At 46.2% G+C, this 12,130-nt stretch overlaps 1 protein-coding gene across 1 annotated transcript; it reads left to right on the top strand.

The window, feature by feature from the left end:
* Positions 1-538: 538 nt before the first annotated feature.
* Positions 539-11,338, top strand: DUSP27 (dual specificity phosphatase 27, atypical). The gene is made up of 6 exons (XM_030950499.1): positions 539-671; positions 1,356-1,490; positions 4,029-4,123; positions 4,942-5,173; positions 5,936-6,153; positions 8,120-11,338. The coding sequence occupies exons 2-6, from the start codon at positions 1,375-1,377 to the stop codon at positions 10,945-10,947; spliced, it is 3,489 nt and encodes a 1,162-aa protein (XP_030806359.1). The 5' UTR covers positions 539-671; positions 1,356-1,374; the 3' UTR covers positions 10,948-11,338.
* Positions 11,339-12,130: the final 792 nt, after the last annotated feature.

Here is a 12,130-nt window from a genome sequence, read left to right on the forward strand (position 1 = left end):
ACTGGTCCTGGTGCAGGATCCTGAGGGACACCACTTGTTGACAATATCCTTTGGGGTGCTGAGCCATTGACTGTATTTGGATCCCATCCAGCTACTTCTTTATCCATCAAATAGTCCATAAATCAAATCCACCTCTCTCCAAATTAGAGGTAAGAATGTTGTGTGGGACCATGCCAAAGTCAATACAGAAGTCCAGGTAGTTGACAGGTAGCTTACTTTCCGTTAGGTTGGAGTGGGTTCAGCCTGCACTGCATTTCCCAAGGATATCAGAGGTCATACCTGCATTTCAGTTTGTGCCTGGTGGGATCCCCCTTGCCTGGAGGCTCTCTGCAGGCAGAGATCCAGCCTCACTGCCTTTGGACTCTTTCCTGCAACTGAGAAACCATCCAGCCCACAGCAGGGAAGGAGTTAAGTGCTTGACCAGCTGCTGTCTGTGAGGCACTGAATTCCTTCCCGTGCAATCCAGCAGCCAGTGTCAGGACAGCTATATTTAGAAAGCTGATAAAGGTTTGGTGCCAACAGTTGTCCTGCCCCTCGATGAAGAAGCAGTAGAGAGAGTAAGAGGGGGGCAGCTGGTTGCTTTCCCCCCCAGTAGCGCTCCTTGCTGTCTTCAGAGGACTCCTTTGCCGTGCTGCCAGCAGGGACCCCCAGTGGAGCCATCAGGCACAGGGGTAAGTTCCCTTTCCTTGCTCACCCTTCTCCCTGCTCGCTGCCTGTGAGTGACCATGCGGCCGCCATCCTCCGGCCTGAGCCCAGCTGCCTCCTGTGGCACTGAGGCAAGGCTCCCTCTGCCCGGGCCAGGGCAAGTGTTGGCTGCTGTGTTTCCACCTTCCTAACTGAGCTGTGCCCTCGCTCTCCCACACCCAGTGTGAGAATGGCAGCCTCCACACAAAGGATTACAAGGACAAAGTCCCAAGCCTTCAAGCTCCTTTGGCCTTAAGCTTTAGGAGCATTTCATTTTGGGGACATGAGGTCTCATGTTTCTTGCCCCTGTGCCTCCTTTCCAGCCCGGCTCTGGCTGTGTACAACTCCTTCCAGCCACCTCGTGCGGTCGGTCAGGCGAGTATAGAGTTTCTGCCCTGCCACCCCTTCCTTCCTGGCCTTCCAGCACCCTTACTCACAGGCAGAAGAGCATTGGCGCTCGCTGGGCAGCAGCCAGGGAGCTGCATGAGGCCTTGGGAATGGCAGGTGCCCTGGAAGAGGAGCCAGCACAGCCCTTGTGGAAAGGGCTCCTCACAGGAGCAGAGTGTGGAACACTTCTGCTGTACCCCCCTGCCACTTGTGCCCCAGAGCCAGGTTCTGGCCCCCTGTGCAGCCCTGTGTAATGGCTCTCCCTGCTGCCCTGCTCCTTGTAGCGGATCCCCAGCAGCCGCCATGGCCAGCGGCAGAGATTCGGACAGCGAGCCGGCGGTGCCCCAGGAGGAGGAGGAGGAGGGCCCGGACGTGAAGGCCGTGCAGGCCCATTACCTGCGCAGCCCCTCGCCCAGCCGGTGAGTCCCCAGGCGCTGCCACGGCTCCTGGCAGCACGTGGGAACTGCTGCCCTTCCCTGCTTCCCTTCCTTCCTTCCTTCCTTCCTTCCTCTCCTCCACCCTGGCCCTTGGGCCAAGCTGAGCCCGGGGATTCCCTGCCCTCCCTGAAGTGGGGTCAGTGTGCCAGTTCAGACAGAGCCTGCAGAGACAGGACTCCTGCACTAATTAATCCACCCTGCTGGAGAGTGCACAGCAGGGATAAACTGCAGGAAGGATTACTATGGGCTGCTGGTGTCCCTCTTCCCTGTCTCACCCTCTCATACCCCTATGCTGAAATTTCTGATCCAATTTCAACTCTTCACAAATTCAGCTTCATCTTTATGTCCATTATAAGGACTTGTGGATTTATTGAATGTTGATATTAGGCTTTGCCAGTCACAGAAAGACCAAAGGTCTTGGGATTTGGGTTTGATTCAGAACCAACTTTAGCTACAGGCTTCAGGCACTGAACAGGAGGCTGTCACAGCACAAGCAGAAATTGAGTTACCTCAAGCAAAACAAGCATGATTAGATGTGTTTTCTCCTAATACAAAGAAAAATGCACCCCTTTGTTCTCTTTTCCTAAAGCAAAATGCTCTGCAGGGCTTTCTGTAACCTTTGAGATGCTTTAGCTGAAAGCAAGGAGCAGGGATAGAGTTTGAAAAGAACCTTCCCCAGTGTCCCTCAACAAGTAGGAGGTTATGAAATGTTTCCTGCTGACTGTGGGACATTGCAGAAAAATTGAGTACTTATTTCATTTAACAACATGTATTTCAAAATTGTTTAGGAAGATCACTGAGCTCACATAAAGTAAAATTATGTATTGTAAATTATGTATTGAGCTCTCTCCTACTGCTCAAAACGAACAGAAACATCTCTCCAATTTATTCCCTTCCCTTCCCTTCCCTTCCCTTCCCTTCCCTTCCCTTCCCTTCCCTTCCCTTCCCTTCCCTTCCCTTCCCTTCCCTTCCCTTCCCTTCCCTTCCCTTCCCTTCCCTTCCCTTCCCTTCCCTTCCCTTCCCTTCCCTTCCCTTCCCTTCCCTTCCCTTCCCTTCTCCTTTTTTTGTCCCTTTTTTCTTGCTGTCAGTGGCAAAACACAGTGATGAAAATGTCAAGATCCTTCCCAGCCAGAAGGGGGTCCTTGAAAGACCCAGGCTTGGGCAGATCTGTGTTTCACAGAGGCTCAGGGCAGCTACAGGTAAAATGTGTTGAGCCTGTGGTGGCAGATTATTGCCAACTGCTACCTTTTTATTGAGCTTGGAGGCAGCCTTTACAGCAAGAGGAATCGAAGGCAGGGCACAGCTGCAAATTTGTGTCAGCTCCTGTAAATGAGACTGAGACTCCCCTTGCTCATCTCATAAACTCTTCTGAAGAACTAGAAAAGGATTACTTGCAGTCACGGTTGACAAGTGCTGGAACTCAACTAAATGACCTGGATGAGCTTGTTAAGTGGTTTCCGATGGCTGTGCCCTCTGTTTTGATTCTGGAGCCTGAAAGCAGTTCAGCTCTCCAGACACTGCTGCACCCTGACTGCATGTTAATCACCCTCCCTCTCCTGCTTTAATTAAACAAAAACAAACAGTGTCTTGCAAGTCTGCAAGCCTTGCATTGCCAGAGAGCGTCTGTGATGGCAGCAAACTTGTCCTTGTGATTTGTACCATCTATTTGGAAGGCAGTGTAGAGGGTGTAGATCAGGGAAAAAGCTCTGTAAAATATTTTCTTAAGATGGTCTGAGAGACTGAATCTTCTTGGACTGTATAGGTGGACCCAGAGGGAAATATACTTGTTTTTAAGGTTGTGGCCTTTTTTGCTTAACAAAAACTGATTACACTATGTCAAATAACACTTCGAAGGTGTTCGTGGGTGTCATGGTGGTTTCTGACCCACAGTTACATAATACTGAATGAGTGGAGAGACTGATCACAGGTTCATGCTCTGAAGTGCTCAAGGTACAAAGTACTGAGGGAGAGATTCATGGGCTTCAATCTCAGTGCTTGCACTGCAGCTTGTGGTAACTCAAAGGATGCTTGCAGGCAATTAACTGGCAGAAAGAAAACCCAACAGTTTTCTAGCACAATCTGTTTTGAATTACTCAATAAATTCTAGTTAGAGCCATGTTTATGTCTGTCTGTCTAAGTGGGAGTTACTTGTGAGGCTATTTCTTGTGATCCATCCCCCTCCCAGTCTCAAAACAGACACTGATGTTCTCTACCCATAAACTCCTCCACCAGGCAGTTTGATTGCACTCCCAGCCCACTGCAACTTCTCCCCATGGGACCTGTCTGCATCCTGCAAACACTGGATGCCAAGGCATCTTTGAAGCCTGTAGTGCCCTGCTAGAGATCGGGGTGGGAATGAGACGTGGGAGAAGAGCTGGGACTTTCCTTCTACAATCAAAGAATCCTCCCTGCTCCAGTTCCCTGCTGTTCCTCTCTGGAATGGGTGAAGAGGGCTGAAGTCGTGGGGATGGGATCCCAGTGAAGGGCATTTGCCTAACTGGCAGTGTGGTTGCTTGGCAGGTATTCAGTGATATCAGACACTGACACAGAGAGCATCTTCATGGAGCCAATCCATCTGTCATCTGCTGTGGCTGCCAAACAAATCATCAGTGAAGGTAAGAGACTATGCAAGTTACAGAGACCTGAAGCTGCACTTGCTTTGCCTTTCTCACCTACAGATCCTAAATGATAAAAAAGCCCTTATGAGAAAACTCCATCTGAAGTAGAGAAAGAAAGAACAACTTACAGAAAGGTTTGGTGACTTCCTTTGAAGCTGTGCAATGAATCTGTGGCAGAATTGTGTACTGCAGGGGAAAAGTTTGAGTGCTGGTTGCTTGCTGCAACAAACTAAATTAGACTAGAATGGAATAGAACAGAACAAAATGGAGTATTTCAGTTTAAAGGACATATGTGATCATCTAAGTCCAACTATCAGGGCTGACCAAAAGTTAAATCATATTATTAAGGCACTGTCTAACATCTCTTAAACACTGTCAAGGATAGGGCATTAACCACCTCCCTAGGAAGCCTGTTCTGGTGTTTGACCACCCTCTCAGAGAGAAAGTGCCTCTCAATGTCCAGTCTGAATCTCCCCAGCTCAGCTTTGAACCATTCCCACATGTCTGATCACTGGGTACCAGGGAGAAGAGCCCAGCAGCTCCCTCTCCACTTCCCCTCTTCTGGGCCTGGAATAAGGGTGCTCTTAACTCCCAGGCCTTTGGCCAGCGTGGGGCTGAGTGCAATGTGCCCTTCTCATTGCTGATTACCCTGAGGCAGTTCCTAGGTGAACACGTACCTGCCCACATTGCAGACAGAGCAGGGTGATATTTCTGGGGAAGAAAAGCCACAAGGCTTGTCCCAGGCACAAGTAATGATAGCTCATACATTTGCATTGTTCTTGTGTGCTTTTAGTTACAATGTCAGTTTATTCCAGAGCTGAAGACAAAGAACGTCAGGGTGGACTCGGTGTGTCCCAGGATGTTGGAGTCTGCGCAGCAGCTGATGGTGGAAGACCTGTACAACCGAGTTAAGGAGAAGATTGATGACACCAGCTTGTTTAACACGCCGTGTGTGATGGACTTGCAGAGGGCACTCATGAAGGACAGGCTGGAGACCCCCAGGGACGCTGTGGATGAAGTCTGGCCTAATGTCTTCATAGCAGAAAAGTGAGTGTCGGCTTCTGTCATCAAGCTGCACGAGATTCCCAGTAAAGGGTCAAATGGAACCACTGAAGGCATAACATGTATTACATGCATCTAATACCTTTCATCCCTAGAGAGCCCTAAAGTGTTTTTCAGACTGTGCTCACAGAAATCTCTATGCACTGGAAAGTAAATACTTCTGGAATAGAATCAGCAGCTTTCCTATGCTGTTTAGATGCTTCAACAGCTTAGGAGAGGAAAAGACAAATAAGCCCAAATTCCACTGTTCTGATTGGAATTTGGCCCTAAAATTGGAACTAAAGTCTTTGGTATGTAAAAGGGAGTTTAAAAGGTAATGCCAAAGCAAATGGCAAGTAAACATGATTAGGTCTCCTGTACCATGGTTCAGCTATATGAGATACCTGTGTAAGTGATCAGACAGAATTAGAAGGGGATATAGAGTCAAGCATCAATTATGGAGTAGTAAAAATTGATAAGTAAGTACATGGCCTGATCCTAGGATAGCAGTATGAGTTTTAGACCAAGCTGGAATGGAAGCAGAGCATATGGCTCTACAGGTGAATGCATGCTTCTTGTTTTCTTTTCACAGTGAGTATTGGAAAGAGATACCTGTAGAACTCTGTAGAAAGGACATTGAGGTCTGAGTGGTGCCTCATGCTGAATGAGTTACATGGACTGGGAGTTACGTAGACCTTGTAGCATGCAGCTCTTTTCCCTCCTAAAATAGGGGCACTGATATCTAACATGTTTTTTCCTTTTCTGCAGAAGCGTTGCAGTGAACAAAAGCCGTTTGAAGAGACTGGGGATCACCCATGTCCTGAATGCAGCTCATGGCACAGGTGTCTACACAGGAGCAAGTTTCTACAATGGTCTCAATATCCAGTACCTGGGCATTGAAGTGGATGATTTTCCAGATACAGATATCTCCAAACACTTCCGCCCAGCTGCCGAGTTCCTTGATGAAGCCCTGCTGACTTACAGAGGTAAGAGGAGAAGATTGAAGTGATTCCAGGTTGCTTGGGAATTAACAGGGAGAAACCTTACTCTGATAAACAGCTGATACGCCACGTTTGTAATGGGGTAGAAGGCAGAGCCTTTGCCCTCTGCATGACAGTGAACATCTCCTGCCTGTTTCTGCCCAGTCTCATTCAAAACAGGAGGGAGCAAACTGGTAAGGGGAGGCAGCCCAGCAGCCCCATGGCTTCAGGTTCAAAGTGGCTGCAAGTCAGCTCTTGCAGCTGATTTGAAAAAAACTGACTATAGCAAAGAGTAGAATCCCTGCTCTAATACATTTTTTAAAAATATTGATAGTCTATAATACTATATAAATAGAGATAGGTATATTCCTGTGCTCTGCATGTTTCAGTTTCGCTATGATGCCATAAAGCAGGCTGATTTACTAGAACAACCCAAGTGGCTGAGTTGAACCTCTGGGTGTCTACATCCAGGCTGCTGTCAGATTTGCTGCACTTCAGTTCCATGGCAATTGTTATTCTGTGGACCTCCAGTGCACACTGGTCATTTTGTTGCAAATTCAGTGGACAGTTAGAAATATCTTTTTGCAGTTCAGTATCGAAAGAAGCACCAGGGTCTCTGATATCACTGATATTCTTCATATAAATTGTCAATTAATCTCATTTCTCTAGAGAGGCAACAGATTACCTCCTAGCAGTAGTGACAGTAAGAAAAGTGTAAAGTTTTGTTAGCATGCAAGGAATGTTGAGCCAGTTTTAATAGCTCAACAACACGAGGAGGATGCACCAAGGCAGATGAGCCTTGGAAGAAATGAAAGGAAGGAATCTCCCCCTCTTGGTGAGCTGTTAGGTTGGCTTAGCTGGCTGGTAAAACACTTGGAAAGCAACCAAGACTTTTGATGCTAAGGTATTAAAGAGATTTCAAGATTGGAGGAAGAGGTTCATTAGCTAAACCTCTTGTGGTAACATATCAGCAGTTAGAAAGATGATGCTTAAATTGGCTTCATTAAGTTTCAGTGCAAACAGATTGATTAAACTGGAGTTTATCACACATTTAGAAGCAGTAATTTCAGTTGTTTGCAAGCTAGCAAAGCCTCATTTACACTCTCTCCATATTTACAAGCTTTTCTTAGCTGTAATTTGCCATACAAGTAACTTAAACCCCAAACAATTTGTCTGTGCCAAAGCTTGGTTTTCTGCAAGAGGTAGTAAATGCTATAAAATAAAGCAGATCCTCACTTTTGATTCTTGCCATACAGTTACTGGTGCAGGACAGTGGTCCCAGTAGTTTGAAGCACCTGGATCAGTTTGTCAGCATCAAAATCAGCTCTTTTCTGATAGTTACTTGGTTCTGTTCTTGTAGGACATAACAGGACTTTGGCCTCCAGCCAGTCTTCAATGTAAGTGTCTGAGGGTACCTTGCAAAACTCATCCAGATTCTGGCAAAAATACTATTAAATTAATATAAAATTGTTATTTAAGTCCTATAATGTCCCTTATAGAAAAAATAAGTTACATGCTTATCTTCCCATTACCTTCACGGAGGCTAATGCTAATATCTCATTTTTTACATATTGAGAAAAAAGCATGGAAAGCTTAAATGTCTGACCCTCTGTCAACCAGCAAGTCAAGAATATCTCACTTGCCTTTCTAATACATATTAGAAGCTTTTTGACTATTTGAGTAAGTGAAGTGTGTAGGCGAAAATACAAATACTATTTAGATTGTTTGGAAATGTGCCTGCCCACAGTTTTTGAGACTAAAACTCAAAAACTAAAAAAATGTGCTTTTTATTCATATATATCCATATTTTTATTAAGGTAAAGCTAGTGAATATTTAGTGTTGGTTTCAGTCTCTGAAACATATAATTGGTGTAGTTTTTAACACTATGCAGAGAATGCTTTTGTGCTACATACCAGAGCATCCTGTCTGCTATTGGAAATAGCTGATGCCTTTCATATTCGCTGTCTGTAGGCAGAATCCTTGTCAGCAGTGAGATGGGGATCAGCCGCTCAGCTGTGCTGGTGGCTGCCTACCTGATGATCTACCACCACATGACCGTTCTGGAGGCTCTGATGACCCTGAGGAAGAAGCGTGCCATCTACCCCAACGACGGTTTCCTGAAGCAGCTGCGGGAGCTCAATGAGCAGCTCTTGGAGGAGCGAGAGCTGGAGCGTTCTGGAGATGAGGACGTGACTCCAAGCCAAAGTCCTCTTCCCTCTGCAGGGACTTCTTCACAGCTGTCTGGAGCTGGGGACTCAGGGAGCATCAAGGGAGCCAAAGCCCACTCCATCACAGTAGAAGAAGAAGACACCAGCAGCATTCTGGGTAGTTTTATGAGCTCTTCATCAGTGGAAAAAACTAGCTGGGTTTCCAAACACTCCACCCTGATCACTGAGGAGGAAGAGGAACAATTGTATGAGGAATGGAGGAAAAAACAAGGCCTATCTGTAAAGGAAGCAGGAGTTCACTATGAAAGAAGAACATCTCCAAAGCATCTGGATCAGGAAGAGGAGCAATCTGATGAGGATGTGGAACGGAGGATCCACGACTGGCAGCGCAGAAATGAGAAATACCAGATGGCAGGTACAGCCAGGGAGGAGGATGGTGAATGCAGCATGGGAGGAAGACCTTACCCATCAGGTGAATTCAGTGATGTTGAGAGCGTGAGCAGTTTTGAGATCCGAACCCTAAAAAAGCAGCTGGAAGCCAGTAGCTTTAGCAGGATGAGGAGGAGCCGCACAGACTCTGTGTCTTCTGAGAGCACCTGGGACATGTGGAATCAGAGGCTTCTGGAGATTGAGAAAGAAGCTGCTCAGAGGTATCATTCTAGGAATAAAACCTGTGGGGAAAGACAATCCCCAGAAACGGGAAGAAAGGAGAGGGATGTGGATGAGGAGAGTGTGTTTTCAGACTCCTCCTGTAGCTCCTTCTACAATTTCTGCCAAAAGAACAAGGACAAGTTGACTCCTCTAGAAAGGTGGAAGGTCAAGAGGATCCAGTTTGGCTTTCACAAGAAGGATTTAGAACCATCATCTGCACCATCTCCAGCAGAGGATGGCAGCCAGGCAGGTCAGGAGGAAACAGAAGGGAAGAGTTTGTCAGATATTGATCTGACTGCTTACCAGGCTTGGAAAATGAAGCGGCAGAAGAAGGTGGGCAGTGAAAGCAGCAAGGAAGAATTTGTGGAATTTGCCAAAACTGAGGATTCTGCTTCAGCTAAAAAGAGGCAGAGGCGTGTAGAGCTCCTTGAACGTTCAAAGAAAATTTTAGAAGAAAGCCAGTCCATGTGCAGCTGGGAGACAGAGAGTACAATGAGTGGGAGTATTCCCCTGTCAGCTTTCTGGTCTTCAGCGCCTTCTGCAAGCGGTGCTGATGATGCAGCTTCTGCCCTGAGCATGCAGACAAATCATTCATCTTTGTCACAGGCCAGGAGTTGTACTGGAGCAACGCAGATGCCAAATATACCCCTTCCCAATCTCCCAGTTGGCCCAGGTGACACAATATCCATGGCAAGCATTCAGAACTGGATCGCTAACGTGGTCAGTGAAACCATTGCTCAAAAGCAGAATGAGATCCTGATGCTGTCCCGTCCATCGTCCGCCATGGCCTCCCTGTCTGGAGACCTTGGCAGGCGAGCAGATGATGACAAAGTTTCTCTTCTCAGTGCTCAGAGTGGCTCATCCCTCACTGCCTTTCAGCTCCACCAGCAGGACCTGCGCAGGGCTGAGTCTCAGTCTGTGCTGTCCTGCAACACCTCCGTGAGCGCAAGGACAGAAGGGACTGCTTCAAACATGAAGATGACCCAGACAAGCAAACCACTGTACAGCCTCTTTGCTGATGATGTTGACCTAAAGAAACTCAGGAGGAAGGAGAAGGAGATGCAAATGGAAATGAGAGAAAAAATGTCAGACTACCAAATTGAAAAGGTGATCAGAGACAATAAACGCAGCACTTTATTTAAAAAAAAGGTGACCAAAGCAGAGGAAGATGAAACAGAAGATGACAGAGAGAGTACAACAAACAGCCACAGGCGTACCTTGCAAGCAGATTTTGACAGAACTGATGCAGTCTTTGATCTGTCCAGTCAACCTGCAACCTCAGGTGCACCAAAGTCAGAGGTAGATACTGATATTACCAAGTGGCTCAATGGCCTGAAAGCAGAAAGAGAACCACCATCATATTATGATCAGACTGAGAAAGCTAGAGAGAAATATAGATCATCCAGAGTTAGACAGATGGATTCTGAGACATCCAGTTACAGATTCTGCAGATCCCAAAGAAAAGAGCTAGATAGCTGTTCTTCCTATGAGTCAACAGGAGATTCACTGAGAACCATGTCAAGATTTTCCTCTGCTTCTGCAAAAGAGGACAAAAAGATGTACAAGTTCACAAGGTCCAGGGTCAGTGAGACAAGTTCCAGAGGAAGCAGCCCAGATCTGCATGTTTTCAGCCAGTCACCTGAACCACCCTTTGACTCTGAATCCCCTGAACCATCTACACAGAGCCGAGTTAGAGCTCATCACGTGGAGGCATGTGAAGAGGAGGCCAGGTCAGACGTGTCAGAGTGTGGAGCAAAGAGAAAGTTCACCCAAAGCTTTTCAAAGTCTGAAGAGGATGGAAAGAAGGAGGCAAAAGTGGAGCAAAGTGAAGAAAGGTTTGCATCTAGGCAGGTCTCTCAGTACAGGCGAAGCACACGTAAAGAAGAGGAAGAAGAGATGGATGATGATGCCATTATTGCTGCTTGGAGAAGCCGACTAGAAGAAACTACAGCAAAGCTCCAGCGGAGAAGGGAAGAGTGACCAAGATCAGACTACAGGAGCACAAGCAGAGCCATAGAGTCCCTGAATCACTCACTCATCATTATATTTTTGATAATCCTTTGTGGTTTGTAGGGCATTTCCTGCAGATAGTTCTCTTCTTAATCAAAAGCGATGAAGGGAAGAGGTCAAGTTCTGCAAGTGTTTGTGGTTTGTCAGAAAGAAGATGCTGGTATTAAATGATCAATGTAGGTAGGAACGCAATGTTAGAAGCCATTAGGAGCCAGACGATGTTTCAGCAGCAAAAGCAGGTAACGGTGACACCTCAAGTCAAAAAAAGACCAATCATATCCCATTTTGGTTATTTCAATTTCCTAGTGTTGTTAAAGACTGGACATGTTTTTTCTAGGATCTTTTTGATCATAAATGGAAGAAGCCAACAGCCTTTTCTAGGAACTTAAAGAATGTTTTTCTCTTAATCAGTTTTACTTTATACGACTGAGAAGATATTACCAGGTAGGCTCCATTTTCTGCACCAGCCTTACGAATGTCTAGAGAAGTAAGACAGTTCAGGGGAATACATGGTCTGTTTTACTTTACTAAGTAGCAGAAGCAAAAAAAGAAGATGCCTTCTGTTCAGAAGTTAAGTGCAGTAATGAATGTATTAATTATTTTCCATTAGATAGGGTCATCTCTGCTCCAGTATGGTTGGTTCCTCCCAATAACTTCAGGTCAACAAAGGAAAAACACAGTAATACAAGCAGCCATCCAAAAATCTTTTTTTGATGTAGTTAAAGAGATAGAGTTAGGATTAGTGTTAGTGTAGGCTGGGTTTCTGAGTATTGACTTCACTTTGGTTTATGTATGTAGCTCAGCTAAATTGGTGTTTTTGTGTTTATAACCAAATTAATTTTCAACATGATTGCCTTGAAAGAAAAGAGCAATACACAAACTGACCTCATAATAAAACTGTTTAATTAGACCATAGGTGTAAGGTATCGTGCACCTAAGGAGAAACTGTGTGTCTGTGAAGGTGGCACCTGGAAGCTTGTTTTTAGGAGGCGGGGGTAGGGTCAAATGGTATCTTACAGTTAAAGTGTTTTTTGTATCCTGAGCTACACAGGAAGAAGCCCAGCCTCCATGGTAACTGAGTACTCCAGGCTAAGAGCCTCGGGTCTTTCCATGCCCTGCAGAGCCTTGTGAGCTTGTGTGACACGACCCACCA

The sequence above is a fragment of the Camarhynchus parvulus genome, chromosome 1 (assembly GCF_901933205.1).
Source record: "Camarhynchus parvulus chromosome 1, STF_HiC, whole genome shotgun sequence".
Taxonomy (NCBI): Eukaryota; Metazoa; Chordata; class Aves; order Passeriformes; family Thraupidae; genus Camarhynchus; species Camarhynchus parvulus.

Excerpts from the sequence above, each read along its gene's own strand:
- DUSP27 (XM_030950499.1), top strand. The coding sequence starts at position 1,375 with ATGGCCAGCGGCAGAGATTCGGACAGCGAGCCGGCGGTGCCCCAGGAG. Across the intron at positions 1,491-4,028 it reads CGCAGCCCCTCGCCCAGCCG|GTATTCAGTGATATCAGACA; the intron begins GTGAGTCCCCAG and ends GTTGCTTGGCAG. Across the intron at positions 4,124-4,941 it reads CAAACAAATCATCAGTGAAG|AGCTGAAGACAAAGAACGTC; the intron begins GTAAGAGACTAT and ends AGTTTATTCCAG.